Below are 19,953 nucleotides of genomic sequence, written 5' to 3'. Positions count from 1 at the left end.
CATCTTTTCTCTCCATGGTGTTCTTTTCATGGGAAGAGGGTCCATAAAAAATAATAAAAATAACAAACCAAAAAGCCATTAAAAGGTAGCTTGAAATTGTCATTAAAAACTGAGAAATAAGCCGAACAAAAGGCCTGAAATGAAATGAACGGGGAAAACGGGGAAACGGGCAGAGTGAAAGATATAAAATCCCCTACATGGCGAGGCATTAAATTTGTAACTCCAAAATGTAACTACCGAGTCATAAATGTTTGGATTACAAATATTTTGATGGCAGCCGATTAAACAAGGCGGGAGGTAGACTTATAACCGTCTCTTGAGTGTCCGGATAATTCTTGGTAAATGCGATTGGCATCTCTTACCTCTTCATAAAGTAAATAAAACAAACGAGGCAAAATGTTCTTAGCAAATGAGCAAACAGTAAAATCCTCTTGACGTTGTAAAGTACTTTCATACAGTGGCGTTAGAAACAGTAATATCTTCTTGATAAATGTTTTGCTTGTATTTTAATTTAAATTAATCATATATCAAGAAATAAATTGATTATAATTGTTATTCGTTCATCTACACTAAACTACGAATGTTTAAACTTTTATTTATTTAAATTTATCAATTTATTTTTCGAGATCCTTCTACTATTTTGATGACCACAGCTGTGCGGTATGTGTTTATGTGTGGCAGGTACCTAAGAGAGTTATTCATTGTCCATGTTAATTATAGGTAGAAAAAATGTATGTTTTCCACTCTCAAACAGGCCAAACCACTTGTGTGGCTGCTTGGCTCAATTTATAATGCAAACCAGGTTTAAAATCGAAGGATCCTTCGCCTAACGGTTGTGTGGCAATGTACACAGACTGGCTGAGATAGTCGGGCGCACACAGATACCGATACAAATGCAGATACAGATGCGAAAAGGTAGTTTTCGGATGGGATTGGATGCCTCTTCGAAGGTTGCAAATAAAAAGCGGAAACAAGTTTTTCGCCCCATCTCCCTCAGTCTCTTTTGCCTTTTTCCGTGGGCAGCTCTCTTTAAAACTGGTTAAAAAAAACTCTTTTGCGTATTGCGAAAGCCTGCACTTAGTTTTTTCCTTATTTTTATTTTCCTTGGGTTTTCGGTACCGTTAGCAATTTGCCAAAAATAAATTGGCCCAAAGATTCAATTGCAATTTGCTGGCTGGCTGTTTTGCGGCGGCTTGCTGTTCATAAAAATTGCATTTTATGGGAGCCCGAAAAGCCCAAAAGCAGCGGGTCAAGGTCAGCTACGTGCCATTTTATTTGCCGACTTTTTAACACCAGCCGTAAACCCCGAAAAGTCCCAAGAAGTCGGGAGCACAACAGAGGAGGGAAAACAAAAACATGACAAGCGAAAGCTATAGCTTCTTGACCGCTTTAAATTATTTGGCGGATTTGCTTTGTTCACGCTCCTCAAGTTGTTGGATTTTTTTTTCGGCTTCGGCTTTAGCATTTATGTACCTTTCGGAATCAGGTCAAAGCAGTTGCTTTCTTTCACTTTGCCACGCCCCAAACGGTTTATTTTGTATTCGGTTTTATTTTGGCAACGCTTTCCTTTTGCCCCGGGGCCAGCATCTCGACTCTTTTTTGATTTCTGCAGGGTCAGGCAAGGTCAATAAGAAGTCCATATGTCACCGCTTTTACGTATTCATTTATTCTGCTTTTTTTTTAGTTTAGCTTACGACAAGTAAAAGTTGAACTGTTTTTCTCGCTTTTTGTGTCAACACTCACATGTAATTAAAGTCGAGACACTAATGGCGGCTTGTGGCAGGCGTGAAAATTTCACTTTTCCCAATTCGACACGAGTTTCAGGCAGAAATCTGTAGCACTTGAAAAGACGCTAAAATGCCGCTTGCCTAAAACTCTGATTCAATCAAGTATAAATGCTTCCATTGTTTTCCCAAATCCCACGCCTTTTCATCAAGCTTTTAAACATAAAGTTTTCTCAAATAAACAATTTTTTTGACCTTGGTCTTTAAACTGAAAAAAAGGTATTTATAGTATAAAATTAGTTTTTAAATGAAGGAATAAGCTGAGAATCTATTTTTTGTTTTATTTCTTGGTAAAATAACATATCATGTGGCGTTACTCGCACCCTTTTCTCAATTATATTCAAAGTAAGACTATTTTTACGTATTCATGTAGCATAGTTATTAAATCACCAAGTTAAAGCCGTCCACACCTGATCACTTCGATATCGATTTAACTGTTTATCAAGCTTCTACCAATCAGTCTGTAAATAGACTTCAATTTTAATACAGGGCCACGCCCATTCTGCGTAAACCGCAAGCCGAGCATCGTTAATCATTTTGAAAGTTCATTAGATTTCGTGTGTTTGTTCCACTGAATTAAGGAACCAATAGGGTAGAAAAAAATAGCTGGAAATTGATGTTAATTATGTTGCCAACAGTTGCTACTAAACAAAAAAAAAAAGAGACATCCAAGTGTTACAGTGGAGCTCAATGAACTGCGCCTAGGTCTTCTCTGCCCACGGCTATTGATTGTTGTTTAAGATTTCGGTTTTGATGGCGTTTTTTTACCTCACTGGGTGCGTTTGGTTCGCCTCAAGGTTTCCACTTGCGTCTAATGTAGTATTTCCATGTTGTAAATAAATGAAAATTGTTCTATTTTGTTTAGAGCCTCATAAATCAATTTTGGTTTCTAAGATTGGATCCGTCATTAGCTTCTACCGCACAAAAATCATTATTAATCTTGCGATGCGGCTTCACTCGAACAATTACAATGCGAAAATCAATGAAGCTGATGATGATTGTCGATAATGATGGGGGCAACCTCAACCGACTTTGGCTGCAGCATCATTAGCATTTGCAGCAGGCTAACCCTGATTGTTTAGGAGCTTTTAAATGCAATCTGTGCCAAGCATTTTTAAGGAAATTCTCGAACTCATCTTGGGGAATTCAAAGCAAAAAAAGAAGAAAAAACCGAGACCCGTTTGATGTTCTGCATACAAAGCATAAATCAAATGCAAAATGTGTTTGATTTATGAGAGTTTCATGTGTACGAGGTAGTTAAAAGCATGCCTCCAATATTTATATTCAATTGCCAAAACAGGAATTGAAATTTCAGCGGCTTCCTCGGTTGGGTATTTTGTTGTTTTGATTGATTGTTTCAATGGTCCGGCATTTTTTGCGTTTTGGGCAATTAAAGCATCCATTCCATGAATTTGATGGACTTTAAGTAGTGTTTGTAGTTTGCTTCCGCAAACGTTGTACTTGAGCAGAAGCTCATTAAGTGCTGAACTCCTAATGTATTTATGTGTGTGTGTGACTTTAAAAAATCGCAATTACAAATCAGTGCAAAAAAAAACACAAATCGCTTCGAATGGCTGACAAAACGCTTGCCCAACTCAACTTTAATGACCCACAACGCGTCAATGTTTAAACAAATCTATTTCTCCCCCTCGCCAGCTGTAAAAAATCTAATTGAATTGGGGGAAACAAGATCAAGTTTGAAAACGCGTGTGCAGCGCCAGCGTTTTTAGTTGCCATTTCATCCGTTCCCAAATGATTCCCTGCGTGAGTTTGGCCGAAACGAGCGTCATTGGCAACATGAAGGAGCGGGTCAAGGAAATGAAAGTGTTCGGCTGCCGGCTCAACTTCTGGAACCACATCGGTCACAGTCTGACCAGTTCCAAAACCAAAGAAGGTAATTATCCAGCCCCCAAAAAGGGGATCAATAGACTTGACATCATTTCTTGAACCATATTAAATCCATCAAAAAGAAAAAACAAGTGTTTCGTGTTTTAAATAAATTATGATACCCTCTCAGTAGAATTATGTCAAATATTTGTTATTTGAGACATACAATAATATAATATAATATAATAACAGAAAAGTACTATGTCTAAGTCCATGTTTACACTGGCATACATGAGGGGAAGCACCATAAAGAATAATTAGCTATAAATAGCATTTATTTTGGGTGTTATTATCGCTTAAAACAAATAATACAGGTTCTAGCTGTTAGATACTTAATTTAACAAGACAGCTCACAAAGAGCTGGTTCTAGCTGGCTTATATATAGAAAAAAAGAATGAATTTTAGTAAGAGACTCAAATATATAAAGCTACAACTGCCAGCAAATTCCATGTAAAATGCTTGTCATGCTTAAAAGTTACTAAAGTTGTTATTTCTTACTTAACATGACGTAACTAAGATCAAATATATAACAAAAAAGTATCTGTAGTGCAATCTAGGCATGTGTTTGAATAAAGTAAAACACTAAGTGATTTTATTTGCATTCAAGTACTTTTTCAAAAGGTGTTTCAATTTCTAAAAATATTTATTTCTGATAAGAGAAGCTTCTTTGCTCTTTGTTTGTTTATTTATACCGACAGTTTTCACAACGCAAACAAATGATTTTAATCTCATGCAGTCAAACCCTGCGTAAATGCTAGGAGTGCATCAATTACGTAAATGTATTGCAGCGTAAACATTTCTGGAGGCTTTGCCATGCCAATTGTAAACACGAATCCGTCAGATAGGGGATCCATAAACCAATTCTGAAATGTATTGCCACATTGCATGCTAAGCGAAAGCTCAACTTCACTAGAAGATGACGCCGAGTCATCCTACAGAGGCGTCGCTGGCGATGATTGCTTACCAAAGAAGCAGACAGTCCCATACTGCACTGAAAGAAATATTCGGGTTTGAAGTCAGTAAGTAAGGATTTCATTCTGGGAGGTGTCTGTTTAGGAAATGTGTATTCAAATTAATTCATAAATGGATAACCATCGAACAGAGTATATGGTTGGATTAAAATTGTCATATTAGCTTCATTAAATATTAATAATTATTAAATCAGGACTTAGTTTTGGGTAGTATTTCGAATTAAATTTTGGTTGCATACTTTTTGAATACCACATTTCCTTTTATTTTTCACCCAAAATAGTTTGTGAAACGTATTTTCGCAGTGCTCGAGCCAAGCCAGCATTTAGCGACAGTCTGGCGATGCGATCGGGGCTGCCCGCTCTTGGATCTCCGCTCCCTGACAATTATCATGATTATATGGCCATGGCTCAGATGGCAGGCGGTTATTAGATGATCGTCAGCCATGCAGCAGGCAGAGGAGCCTACATAAGAACATATGACAGCAGCTGGGCGAGACGATGCCAGGCACACGATAAAGAAAGGCAGAAAAATAAAAACAAGAGGAGCAGAGAGAAGACATGGCAATTGCATAATTGAAATCAATTAGCAGTCGTCGGGCAAGCCCAGAAGAAAAACCTGAAGATCCAACCATACATCCATCCATCCAGTCGCAATAAAACCGAAAGTGCCAGGCTGATGGGTAGGGGAAAATTGTAGATTCTACGATTGTGTAGATTCTCTCCAGGCCTCAGATGCATCAATGCCAATCGAAAAGTCGGTTTTTGCATAGTAATTTCATATGGGAGACGACGAAGATTGAAAGCTGCTCCATCATGCCAGAGCTCTAGTCTTCAGTTTGTAGCCTCCCCCCTTTATAACCCCTTTTAGCCCCCATTTTATCCATCATTTTTATAGCACGCCCCACTTGGAGCGTTTTGTCCGTTTTTTTCTCGCTAGACTTTCGGTTTTACTTTGTGTTCATTTCGCTTTGTTTTCTTTTTGGCTGATTGGCATGCCAAAGTTGACAATAAAATTATTGTATTGTTGTTGCTATTGCTATTTATGGCCTTTACTTAACAATGACCACAAAAATTTGCAATTTGCATTTGCAATTTGAGCCAAAAGCACAAGCCATTGGCAGCTTCTGTCTCTCTCTTTCACAGCCACTTGTTGACTGTCGAGCGGTTTCGGTGCTTTAAAGTTGACCAAAGCAATTGACCAGAAACATTCAATTTATTTTGCAGTTGTTGTATTTTCTTATGTGCGATTTTATGTGCATGTCAAGCTGCGTTTTGAACGCGTTTTCATGGGGTATTATTGTGGGTATTTTAAATTAAAATAATAAATAAAATAGAATTAAAATAGAAATTCAAGCACGGAAAAAAATTGAAAGTTGTTCATATCATATTGATATGAATACGGATCATGTTTATCTTATTGCTATTTTATATGATATGATAAAATATCATGTTGATATGTTTGAATAAGAAATTTGACATAAATCCTTTTTTTCTGTTTGATAGTAAAATTTTTATATTATTAATTGCGGTTTATGTAACTTAGTTAACTTTACAGGGAACTAATCTAGTGTAACCTCAAACTAAGTTCGAATTTCCTCACATTATTTTGCTAAGCTAAAAAAAAAACGTGTGATCGCCATGACGTCACAGAACTAAGTTCGTGTCGCAATGCGAAATAACCGCAAAACTTGACGCAGTTGCTAGTAATTATGGCCCCACACACCTGCCGCAAATCGAAAAATTAGTTCTAAGTCAAGTTTTTTAGTTTATTAGGCGAAGTTGGCCGCATTATCGATATGAAAACCCAGTGGGACTTACCTCAATGGCGTGTACGAACGAATTCCGATATCATTTCCCATTTAACCGAAATAGCCTTCGCTGGGATTCGGTAAAAATTAAATGAAACGAAACCGAAAACAGAAACCCAGAGACGCAAATCTTGTGAGCCGGCAATGGCACGTTCAGCTCAACTCAAGTCGAGTTAAGTTCAGTTAAGTTAAGTTAAGTTAACTTGGGCAGTCGCCAAACCAGTTGGCGAGTCAAAGCAAAAAGCAGTTGCAAAAAGCGTATTTAAATATTATTGTAAATTGTCTTTGGCCCGACAAAGCAATCGGTGACTCTTCAGACCATGGGGTCTCATTTCGTTTCTGGGCACAAAGCTACAGACGTGCATTACTGCACCTGGGTAGCTATACATCCATTCTTGGTTCAGAGTAGTTCTGTTGCCAAGGCAAAAAACATTGCCGAAGATCGCTACCATCCGGTTGATCACTTTTATTTATTGTAAATTCAATTTGCATCGAGATGCGAAATATAAAGTTATTGACAACACGTCTGCCTGAAAATGGAAAAATGTCTTTCGGACTAACTTGAAAAATAAAAAACCCAAACAAGATCAAAATAAAAAAAAAAAACCATATAAAATCAAGGTCAGAGAGCAGCTCAAAAGTTGCTTATCAACTTTATGATTTCGTTGGGATTTCTCGCTGTCATAAATACAATTTCCATCTGCCTGGGTCCTCTTAAATGGTTTCATTAAAAATGCATAAAAAACAAAAACCCAGTGCCCCGCTGCAAGCTGCGGGCAGAAATTAACCAGAAAACCGAAATAAATATTATATATCACAAAAAAGCAACGCCCGCTTTATTTTCGACGTCATTTTTCATATGCAAATTGGTTCGATTGATTTCGTTTTGTCCCCGACTATTTCTTCCTTTGTTCGGGGTTTGTTTTATATTGTGTTAATTGGAGACATAAAACCCCACAGGGGGGAGTGGCTTCGCTTAGAGGCGGTCGCTAATCCCACCAGCTTTGTTTGCTTTTTGGAAGTGATTTAAGGCTGGCGTCGTCGATCGCCTGGGGATATAGTTTTTCAAGGGAAATTTGTCTAGGGTGTTGTGTGAATTTAAACAGTTGCATAATGTGCCTTTTGACTCCACTGAAAATCAGATAACCAAAAATAAAGAAATTTAAAAATGAAAAATAAATTTAATTTCGTAATAATACAAAAGAAATATATAAATTATACAATTTCAGTAGCTTTTACTGTCAGATTCTACAACTACCTACCCAAAGTATTTGAGTGATTGGCTAATACAACCCACTGGAAACCCACTTCCGTCTGGCGATAATTGAATGCCAGAATGCAAAATCAAATCGAATGCATAATTCGATGCATTCCCGACTGCAAATTGGCTTTATAATTTACAGTTGGAGTAATTAATCAAGCCGCGTAAAAGTTATTGGGGGAAGGAAAAACACCCACTGGCAGCAAATTCATGCGAGTCACTAGAAACATTTCAATCAACTCGGCAAACTTTGTTCTTTCTGCTCAACAAATCACTGGCAGAATGATTAGAATTCCGCAGAGTCTTGATTGCCGCAATGTTTTGTATTCATGGCGCATGCGTTAAAATGTTATTAACCCACATTTGCATAACAAATAACAAAAACAGAGACGCGGCCACGATTACAATTTGTTGTTTGTCTTTTTGCCGTTTCCTGTTTGATTAGTATTACTGTTTTGTTATTGTTTGTTGTCGCTGTCAGCGACACTGACTGCACAATTTTTCAAACAATTTGCGTGTAATTATTTGTTTTCTTTGCCGCATGCAACTTGCCAATTAGTTAACAATTTTTCACACGCTTTTTTATGAGCCTCGGATGTAAACATTTAACCTTAATTTTTCTCCATACATATATTCGGATTCGAGTGACGTGTGTTTCGTGGCTGTAAGATGATTGACAATTGCAGTTTATGAAGATGAGAGATAGGCAATTTTTTTTATAAACACTAAAATCATTTTTAATATTTTGACCTGTTATTTTCAACGAGTAAATATTAGTTCAGGGGCTATCTCGTTATTATTATTTCGAAACAAAAAATAATTTGTTTCACAGGAGTAATCATTTGCTTGACACCCGTCCACCTACTAACTGATTACGTAATAGTTATTTTGCTTAATGCAACTCAACTAATATATGTGTTCTAAGATTTTTCAAGTCATGCCATCTATTTGTTCAGGTATAATTTTTCCCGAGTTTCTCTGCACTTTTAAAAACCCATTTGTTAAAGGCGCTAAATGATATTTGAGCAACTATTGTTTAGGCATGTGGCAGCTGCCTTTCTTCTGTAGCATGATTATCATCTTTTTCTTCGTTACTTTTTCTGTTTTTCACTATTTTTAAATACAATTGCATTGTGGGCCCACTAGTGGTATTTCAAAGATGCTGTTGCCTACTTTCAGGCATGATGAAAAAACGAAACGCAAAGAAATGGGGCAAAAATTAATGAAAGTTTAGGAGGCTTACGAACCGTAACATTATTTAAAGAAATATAATCATAGGATTAAGTAAAAAGTAAAAACTAGAATTTTATTTACATTTATAAAGAAATACTGCAAAAATAATCTAAAATTATTGAGACCTAATAATCTATTTTATATGGTTTCTATCTAAATTTAATAAATTCGAAACATGAAAGATTAAATAAAAAACAAATCCATAATTAAGATACATTTTTGGTTTATATACCGATAGCAACATGTTGCTAGCGCATTGGCAACTTTTGTTTCATTTTTATATTTATTGGCTACCGGCTTGGCAACAAACACTCTTACACACACCTGTGCAGGTGAGCAGACATCGCCCATCTCGCTCTCACCTGCTGATTTTCCCGCCTGTTGCTCCATCTTCGCAAAGAAGAAACATCAAAAGAAACTCTACGTTTTTTCGGTCTTGTCTTTTGCGGCTTTTTGTTGTTTTTCCACACACTTTGCTATTATACAAGTGAGTTTTTCGTGCTTTTTGTTCTCCGAAAACTTTAACGTGCAAGCAAAAGTTCAAAAGTTTTGTTTCGTTTCATTGATGTAATTGTTGTAATCGGTGTTGTTGTTGCTGTCTTTCTGTGTGTCCATTATGGCAACTTTACCGTTAGCATTCAAAGAAAATTCATTTTACAGTTGAAGGCGCATCGTTTGGTAAATACAAAAAAAGATTGAAAATCATAGTTGCAGCTTGACAAGCTTGAACGAAAAATAAGAAGAAGAGCTAGCTCTCAACTCTGCACCTTGATCAGAGATATATACACATGCGTTTATACCAGTACACCAAGAAAAATAAAGATTACAATGCATTATAGAAAAGTTATTGTTTCTATATAAAAAAAAAATTATCACAATAATATAACGATTTTTTAGAAAAAAAACCAATTCACTAATTATGTATTTTACTATACTAAATTAACTGATTAGACATTTTGACATTCATCAAAAATTATTTAAATTTAAAATTTATTTAAAATCAGCTTATATTGTTTTGTACTTATTTAAGTATTTAAAAGGCCTACATTTGTTTACAGTGTTTGTTTATGTTGCTCAAGTTGTCGTCGTTTCGCTTGGCGGCTTCTGCTTTGTTGAGCCTGCTGCTTTTGCTCTCCATTCTCTCCACTTTCCGCTCTCCACTGCTACAATTAAGTTTTACTTTATGTTTATGGCCTCCGTGAGTTGGAAGTTGTTTCTGTTGTTGTTGCTGTTGCTATTTTTCTCAGCCGTGTTGCTGCTGTCTGGCTAAAAAAATTCAGTTGCCATTTCAGTCAGTTGGCTTTTAAACATTTACTGAAACAGTTCGCGTCGCGCACAAAATTTGATTTTTTTTTATAAAGGAGAAAGAAATTCCAAAGAAACAAAAATATGAATGTATACCACCCAGTTGTTGTGATTTTATTTGTGTCTAGAATAAAATGAAAAACAAAGTTTATAACCATAACTGATGAAAGAAAATGAAATAATAGTTAAGGCCTATGGAAAATGTTTTCAAGATGGCGTCGCCTTTTGCCATTGTGTGAAAGCAGACTTCAGATATTGCAAAAATAAATAATTAAAAAATATACATACATATTAGCACAAGTCGAGATCACTAGAAATAAAATCTTGAGCACAGGAAGCTCTGAGTTTTTTATTCGAGGGCCGCTTTAACGGTAAAAGCCGCTCAGCATCGCTGAATGGGGAACGCTTAAAGGTCAACAGCAAGCAGCCAGCAGCAACTACTATAATAACAAATAACAACAACAACAACTGCAGATTGCAAAAAGGAAGCAACCGCGAAACCAGTTTGCCAACAACCTGAAACTGTAGTTCAAAGAATTGCAAATCGAGAAAGAAGAAACATAAAAAACCGAACAAGCGATTTATGTGAAAGTGAATTGACACAATTACTGCAAGATATCGCCGAAGAGTGGAATTTTTTAACTGAGTGGAGTCTCCGAGGTCTTCACCACAGACATTCGCTGAAGCAACTATGATGCTTTTATCGGCACTCAAGCTGGGTAAGCTGAAAGATCGGAGATATTGCATTAAAATTTCGATTCTTGTAGTGCCTTTTTCCTTAAAAGCTGGGTATAGTGATAGTCGGATAGAAATGAGTCCACTATTGGTGATTAATGAACAACAATGTCATTAAAAATCTATAAAAAATTATTAATAATTTATAAACATTTATTTAAATACCATTTTAATACCTACATTATTTATTATTTCGGTTGTTTTTCATGATTTCATAATTTTTTCAAGTTTCCTCCATAGCTTTAGACCCTGATCTTGTTTGTAACATTAGTGGGCGTTTTCTTTACGGTTCTTGCTGCTGCCTTTGAGTCATCGCCAAAGCATTTTGATTAGTTTCACCTGTTTGGAATATCCAATAGAGAACACAACAGCAAACACGTGTTTGAAAGTCTTGCAGGTTTTGATTTTCACAAACACTCGGCTCGAGGTTGAGCACCACAGCTGCAATAACAATACTCGCATTAACAGCAATAACAAGAATAGCAATTTGCATAACAAATTGTTGGCAGAGGAGGGTTTTTCAAGGGGGGATGGCGGAGGGAGTCGGTAAAAGCGGAGCAAAGACAAAGCACAATTACACAATTAGCTATAAATACCTGTAGAGCGGTAATGACAAATGTTGCAAGTGGGCTTGGAAATGCAACGCACCTGTTGAAAACGTTTGCGTACCTCTAATATCTCCTCTCTCCATTTATGAGCAATTTATGAGAGAGTTTTGTATGGTATGAATATGTGTAAAATGAACTTCCGTTTGCCAATTTTCAAGTGTTTTCAAAATGATTTAAATACTCAACTTGCTGTTCAACGGGAAAATCCAGCTTGGGACTTGTATATTTAAATACTCTGTCATTAAAAAAGATTTTATGTGTTTTAAAAAGAGGCCTATTTTCAGATACCCTAACTTTATATAGTTCAAAATATAATATCAATAAACTTTTAAAAATATAAAAAAAATATTGTTTCTAATAAATATTAGTATTACTTTAGAATTTCATTAGTTTTCTCATCTAACTCAAAGCCAACTTATAAAGTACCCAACCTTTCGGAAGAAGTCAGACATCAAAGATGGCAATTTACTTATTATAAGTATGTGTAAGCAGAGAAAATGCTTGGAGCGTTTTTCATTTGCATGGAAAATGGCCAAACAAAAGCCTGAGCACGGCTTTAACAACCGGCAAGTCTGCGATTGTGTGCGTTTCGCTGGGAAAGAAAGAAAAACTTTCTATTTTTGGTTTCAATCTTGCATCAATGCAGGGGCACGAATTCCCGACTGGCGTATTGTGTACGTACGTACTACGTAGTTGGAGTGCTGCCTCCAAGGCTTTTGTCATCTTTTGCCGGCACGTTTTCCTCGTAACTCCGCTGTTTGTTGGCTTGTTTGTGAGAATGGGTGGAAAAATAAAAAGGGGGCGGGGCGTAGCCAACAAGTTTTCACATGAAAAATGTGTGCGCACTACGGCTTTGTGCTTTGTGATATTGAGAAAATTGGCTTATCAATTGAAAGTCAGTGGCAACCAGCTAGTCTGCAAACTGCAGGGCAATTTTTCTCTTACCATATTTTGTATAAATTTATTTGTAAATACATATATATACATAGAGCGATCGAGTTGGGAAATCGCTAATGCCGTAGGCAGTCACTTTCGCTTCGCGATTAACCTTCACTTTTGTTTTAACCGCTCGGCGATCGCGATTCTCGAGCAGAGGCGCCTACCTGAAGCACTTCTCCATCCGCTCATCCGATGCAAAGTGGACTCCGAATGGCAGCACACAGAAAATCCAAAAATCAGAAGAAACAAAAATACGAGAGCAAAATCGAAAAAGAAAAAAAAATAAATAAAATGTGTATCATGAGTCGAAGTTGACTCATTTGCTAAGGGGCGATTGCATAAGAGACGCCCACTCAAATGCCGAAACTCGACTGCTCTCGACTGGCATTTAAGTTTCATTTATTTATCTTTATTTATTTTTTCTTTAATTGGGGTTACACTTTGAGTTCACTTTTGAGCTAACGTTATTATTATTGACGGGGGCACTTGAAAAACCCCGGTTGGCAAACACTGAAATCGCTTTGAGCCGAGCAAAGTCCAGCTCATCCAAAAGCTTTCCAATGCCCCGCGATGCGATGTCTTTGATTTATCTACGAATTGTGGGCGACTGAGCGGGCGCCTTGAACCATTGAAAATCTTGTCAATGTTCAGTGTCAGCGCTTGGCCAGCGTCTAATTAATTATCACCTTGACAAGAATCGCAAGCCACCAAAAAAAAAAAAAAAAAAAAAAACAAACAAATAACATAAGGCGATTTTGCGATATTTGTAGATGGCTAATTAATTGGACAGCCCTTGGGGTTTAAAAATGTTTAAATTTAGATTTCAGTGTAGTACATGGCACACTAATGTAAAATACTGGAAAAAAATGTTTTAAAATTAATCTACATATTTTTGAGGATATATTTTAAGTTCAAGAAATATAAGCTTTCAAAACAAAAGACTTAGACAACGAACTTTAACAATATTTGTAATATTTTGTGTAGTAGCAAACGAAAGACTTAAGCAACGAACTTGAAACTGTTTTCTAATTACTTTTATTTTATTCCTCGTATCTTTGCAGGCAACGGCAGTTCTCCAGCCCAGAATTCAACGCGCAGCATCAGTCCCAACAGCTCCACGACCAACAGTCAGTTCAGCCTGCAGCACAACAGCTCGGGGAGTCTCGGCGGCGGAGTGGGCGGCGGTTTGGGAGGCGGCGGAAGTCTTGGCCTAGGCGGCGGAGGAGGAGGAGGAGGTGGCGGCAGTTGCACGCCCACATCGCTGCAGCCTCAGGTGAGTTTCGAGGAGACGTCGCTTGTGAGATGAACTTGCATCCAATCAACTTTCGATTCCATTCCAAACAGTCCTCGCTGACAACTTTCAAGCAATCCCCAACTCTATTGAACGGCAACGGAACTCTATTGGATGCCAATATGCCTGGCGGTATACCCACCCCCGGAACACCGAATTCCAAAGCCAAGGTGAGAATTTATATTATTAATATTTAATAGAAAGGATTTAACATTTATGTTTTTATGTCTTTGCCAGGACAATTCACACTTTGTCAAATTGGTGGTGGCACTCTATCCATTCAAGGCCATCGAAGGCGGCGATTTATCGCTGGAAAAGGTAAGCCACGCACAAATTCCCTTCTTTATTGAACGCCTAGTAATATTTTTGATCTATTTACAGAATGCCGAGTACGAGGTCATCGATGACTCACAGGAGCACTGGTGGAAGGTCAAAGATGGCGTAGGAAATGTCGGCTATATACCCAGCAACTATGTCAAGCCGAAGGCGCTGCTGGGCCTGGAGCGCTATGAGTGAGTAAAGGGGGTTTTTTAAAGAATAAAATAGGAGAAAAAATAAAATATGAGATCAGAAATCACTAAGAAATCAGTAGAAACCCAATGATTCCATTAATATTTTGAAAATTTAAGATAATTCTAGTATAATAGCTGTGATTATGAAAAGCCAATGAACTGTATTTTAAAGAAATATTATTGAATACAAGATAACCTCCAGAAATAAACAATAATTAATATAATGATATCAATGTAATAAATAATGTACGGTAGAAATTTTAATTTAAACACAACCTTATAGTTTTGAAACTAATGATTGCCATTATCTCTTTACAGATGGTATGTGGGCGACATGTCACGACAGAGGGCCGAGTCCCTGCTCAAGCAGGGCGACAAGGAGGGCTGTTTTGTGGTTCGCAAGTCATCTACCAAGGGTCTCTACACACTATCGCTGCATACCAAAGTGTAAGTAAAAAAAGCCAAAAGAACAAAAATAAATACTGATACTAATCCCATCCACAGTCCACAGTCGCATGTGAAGCACTACCACATCAAGCAGAATGCCCGTTGCGAGTATTATTTGAGCGAGAAGCACTGCTGTGAAACTATTCCGGATCTGATCAACTACCATCGCCACAACTCTGGCGGCCTGGCCTGCCGACTCAAATCCTCGCCCTGCGATCGCCCGGTTCCACCGACAGCGGGATTGTCGCACGACAAGTGGGAGATTCATCCCATGGAGCTGATGCTGATGGAGGAGCTGGGATCGGGACAGTTTGGGGTGGTGCGACGCGGCAAGTGGCGCGGATCGATCGATACGGCGGTGAAGATGATGAAGGAGGGCACCATGTCCGAGGACGACTTCATCGAGGAGGCCAAGGTGATGACCAAGCTGCAGCATCCGAATCTGGTGCAGCTGTATGGCGTCTGCTCCAAGCATCGGCCCATCTACATTGTCACCGAGTACATGAAGCATGGCTCCTTGTTGAACTACTTGCGCCGGCATGAGAAGACCCTGATTGGTAATATGGGTTTGCTTTTGGACATGTGCATACAGGTGAGCAAGGGCATGACCTACCTGGAGCGCCACAACTACATTCATCGAGATCTGGCCGCCCGTAATTGCCTCGTGGGCTCCGAGAATGTCGTCAAAGTGGCCGACTTTGGTCTGGCCCGGTATGTTCTAGACGATCAGTACACCAGCTCCGGCGGCACCAAGTTTCCCATCAAGTGGGCGCCGCCCGAGGTGCTCAACTACACGCGCTTCTCCTCCAAGAGCGATGTGTGGGCATACGGTGAGTTTTTGTGCTATTATTCCATTGATTCAATCAATCTAATCAATTAACCGTTTTAGGTGTGCTGATGTGGGAGATCTTCACTTGCGGCAAGATGCCATACGGTCGCCTAAAGAACACAGAGGTCGTTGAGCGGGTGCAGCGCGGAATTATCCTAGAGAAACCAAAGTCGTGTGCCAAGGAGATTTATGATGTAAGTACATAACCCTTAAGATATGAAAGAATTTTCCTAATATTTTTATAATATTTTCCAATAGGTCATGAAGTTGTGCTGGTCACATGGACCCGAGGAGCGTCCCGCGTTCCGTGTGCTCATGGATCAGCTGGCTCTTGTGGCCCAGACGCTAACCGACTAAGAAGCGGACCAGATTGCGGCACCCATCGCCCGAAATCAACACGCACTGAAGCATATTAAGATTATGAAGAACGTTAAAGGCATTACATTTAAGGTCGGCGAGGAGAAAGATATATCTAGATTTATACATACATGTATATGAACCATAAGATTTAGTTAAGCGCAGGCCAGTTTACCATTGCGGCACGAGCCGCATACGATTATGGCATACTTGGATTATTTGATAGAGCCAGAGCTGAGCGAATGATATCATTATGTTTATGAACGCGTTACTGTTAGTCGGTGAGATACGAAGCGCAACAACTGACAGTCATATATAGCAACTATATTAAAAGAGAAAACGGAAATGCATTAAAGTATAGAAAACTGTAGTTAATAGTCAAATTTTTGATACATTTCACATACCGAAAGCGAATTACGAAATTATAACGATACATGCATATGATATGATATTTAAATGTGCTTTTTTAAATAGCGAGCCACTGTGCTAAGTAAAATATGATTATGTCTAAAGAATGATAGAAACAAACAAACAAGAAAACTGATTAAGCATTAAATATTAAATGTAAGCCTCAAGTCGAAAGCGAAATGTTTGCACAACTGATTAAGGATGAAGGAACCGAAGGAGGATAAAGGCAAAGTTCGCCAAGGAACTTGACAATTTTTAGACTAGATTCGTACGTGCTTAGCTTAAGTTTTGTGATTTATTGTTTAATTCTTGCAGACGATTTTTATTTTTATTTAATTTTGATCTTGCGATGACTTCTCCCACGCTCAAAGTATGAATCAAGTACGATATGAATACGAGAAATTTATGCGATATGCTTTATATTTTAACTGAATTCATTCGTTTTTTTAATGCCTATTCGATATAAAGATATATATCTATACACATATTTTACCGTATTTTTATGAACGTTTTACTTAATTAATTTTATCATTTGATTAAGCAACCAGAAATACAAAAGAGAAAAAGAAAAACCGAAAATCAAATAAAATGTACGATGAACATTTATCACCTTTCCCCCCTTTTATTTTTATTTGTTTGCCAAAAATTCGGAGACTGCGAGCAGAGAACTCGGTTTCACACCAAAACGTTTGCGAGCCAAGATCAGACGAGAAGAATTCGAAGCAATGAGAACAGAACCAAAATAGAAGCAACTCACATAGACTTATAGCCAGACTATACAAGATCGACACCAACAGAAACCGAATCAAACAGCAACTCAAGCCGAAACACCAACAAGCAAAACCAAAAGCGCATTTTGTACAACTTTTGATACAGAATTTTGATACGAGACTCGAACTATACACAGAAACCGCAAAGGTTTGTCTATGTTTATATGAATGTGGTAGCCAGTAAGCGTCCTTCTAACGACTATATGTAGCATTAGCCGATCTAATATGATTCCTCTTGCTGGGCGAAGGGCAGATTAGCTGAGAAGACACAGCTTCCCGCTGCCCATCAGCCAAATCCTTGCAGTAGCCACTATCCAGACTAAGGTCAACATATGCAATCTACAAATTACACTACTAACTTATAATACGCGGCTTAGTTGATTTCATGCGCCTATGCATATAGAACTATATATATAAATACGATAAACATACAAATACGAAATACGTTTATTACCATGAAACCCATTCCCCAGAAAAATAAAAACAAAACCAAAAATCATCAACGTGATATTGCTAATAAAAGAACCGAAAGTACTGCTGGTCTCCGGTGTTTTATGAATAGTTGGGGTCCCATCAAAATGATAAATGTGAAAACTGCAACTGTCTTCAAGGTGGCCGTGAAATGTTGATCGCAATATTCATATCACAGCCAGCTTTGAGGAGCGTTGCGGACTTTCTAACCCGTTAATCTAGGAAGTGAATGAATTACGAAAATTGTATAATTAATACATTTCAAACAAATAAAGGTTATAATTTAGCACCTGCATTTTATTAACTTTTAAATATTTTTTAATTAACATTGCTTCTTAGCCTGAAATTATGCCACATTTACGTGGACGTTTGGAAAATAAAACGATCTTTGTTTTGGATCTTAAAATTCATAAACGTTTTTTATTTGGTTTATTTGCCTACTATTGGGCTACAGTTCGATGAAGAATTCAATATTTATAATACAAATTTTTACAGCCACATATACATATAACTGAGTACACAGTAAAAAAAATGTGGGACAATGCATTGAATTATGAATATAGGAAAAGTATATGTATCTTATCAATACAAAATGGTTTGTAACAGTTTATTATTATTATTGAAAACAAATGATGCGTTTGTAAAACCATAAATTGTTTGTCATAGTGCAATGAGTAAACAAGTCGTAAACAAAGTCAAGTCATATACTTAGAATTCCATAGACGTGTGAAATTATTTTAAATGCATTACGTTATTCTTGGATGAAATTAGTTTACAAGTAAGTAATAATTTAAAAAATAGGCAACTAAATACACTCATAAAAATTTTAGATTAAATATGTTTCAATTTTTTTGTTCTAAATGGTCTTTAAAATCAAGTCAAAATAATCGTGGTCTTTGTGCAAAACATTTGTCATGCTCCATTAGTCACGTGTGTGGGTGAAGGCTGTCTGTGTGCCACCGCAGCACTGGTGCAAAATCGGTGGGTCGGCGGGACGGATAGGTAGATTCGCCGGAGGCAAGATCGCGGACTCGCATTACATAACCACAATCGGGCGGCATTATTTGTTGTGAGCACCGCCATAAATAGGCCTCCCGATGAGCGCAAACCCAGTCGAATTACAGATAGTCAATGAGCCATTAAGATACGATTGAGCTGTGGGCAGGAGACCGGGGGCAATGTCTATGTAAGGCGACCTTCCCCTAGATACATATGACTTTCTCAATATGTAAATGATCCACAAACCCTAATTAAATGGCATTCGATCTTAGAAAAGATTTTTTTTGGTAGGGAAATTAAATCCATTAGCACTCCCAGATTGTTATTTAGTATAGCTTTTATTGTATTGTATTGTATTGTATTGTATTTTATTAAGCAATGGACTGCTTGTGAAACATTATAATATTTTGTATTTAATAACTAATTCTAACCGAATTGGATTAGAAAGTCCCTAAAAATTTTGAGATTTCCTTAGCACACCGTTATTGTATTTTCATAAAAAAAACTAAAAACAAGAAAGAAAGCTACCTTCGGCCAGCCGAAGCTTATATACCCTTGCAGATAAAAGAATGCTCACTCGGTGCAGTTCCAGGGATTCCAGATTCAGCGTTTCTATTTATTTAAATTTGGTTTTTAAGTAGTCAAGAATCAAAACGCCTTGTTCCTACAAAGTTACAATGAATTTTCTTATATTTGTTTGAATATTCCAATGGGAGCCTTAAGATATAGTGGTCCGATCAGGCTCGCTCCGATATATGTACTACCTGCAATAGAAAGAAGACTTTCGGGAAAGTTTCATCGCGATAGCTTTAAAACTGAGAGACTAGTTCGCATAGAAACGGACAGACGGACAGACGGACATGGCTAGATAGACTCGGCTATTGGTGCTGATCAAGAATATATATACTTTATGTGGTCGGAAACGTCTCCTTCACTGCGTTGCAAACATCTGACTGAAATTATAATACCCTCTACAAGGGTATAAAGATAATAATGCTTTCAAAAGTTTATTGTAGACATTAATAAACATTTTGAACATACCTTTTTATAAAACTAAAGATTCCAATATTATGAATAAGTATAGTAATAATATAAAATCAGAAAGGAGTCATTAGTTTCGAAGATAATCCTAAAAAAACCTATAAAAAAAAGCTATATAAGTGCTATAAAATAATAAAATATTACTTTATGGCTCAATAACCAAACAAAATCCCAATCATAGAAAACTAATGTTAGCTTTTACGTTGAATGTTAAGAGCAGTGAGAAAGCTTACGTTACGTCTTGGAGTCGTTACGTCGAAAATTTGAAACGAAAAGCGAGCGTTAGCGACTTTGCGC

General features: G+C 37.4%; 1 protein-coding gene across 3 annotated transcripts in view; it reads left to right on the top strand.

The window, feature by feature from the left end:
- Btk (tyrosine-protein kinase Btk29A) overlaps positions 1-16,981 on the top strand; it is a 46,063-nt gene extending 29,082 nt beyond the window's left edge. The window contains exons 2-10 of one of the 3 annotated variants that reach the window (XM_070218466.1): positions 3,441-3,678; positions 13,593-13,804; positions 13,876-13,992; positions 14,060-14,140; positions 14,204-14,334; positions 14,653-14,781; positions 14,839-15,611; positions 15,671-15,804; positions 15,869-16,981. In XM_070218466.1, the coding sequence (XP_070074567.1) occupies positions 3,537-3,678; positions 13,593-13,804; positions 13,876-13,992; positions 14,060-14,140; positions 14,204-14,334; positions 14,653-14,781; positions 14,839-15,611; positions 15,671-15,804; positions 15,869-15,967 (1,818 nt within the window). In that variant the 5' untranslated portion in view covers positions 3,441-3,536 and the 3' untranslated portion in view covers positions 15,968-16,981. Of the gene's footprint in view, positions 1-3,440; positions 3,679-10,443; positions 10,969-13,592; positions 13,805-13,875; positions 13,993-14,059; positions 14,141-14,203; positions 14,335-14,652; positions 14,782-14,838; positions 15,612-15,670; positions 15,805-15,868 lie in introns of those variants that run through there. The other 2 variants (XM_017160613.3, XM_017160611.3) reach the window with 2 other exon arrangements.
- The last annotated feature ends 2,972 nt before the right edge of the window (positions 16,982-19,953 follow it).

The sequence above is a fragment of the Drosophila takahashii genome, chromosome 2L (assembly GCF_030179915.1).
Source record: "Drosophila takahashii strain IR98-3 E-12201 chromosome 2L, DtakHiC1v2, whole genome shotgun sequence".
NCBI lineage: Eukaryota > Metazoa > Arthropoda > Insecta > Diptera > Drosophilidae > Drosophila > Drosophila takahashii.
The sequence above is the reverse complement of the archived record's forward strand: the minus strand, read 5'-3'. Positions and strand labels throughout refer to the sequence as shown.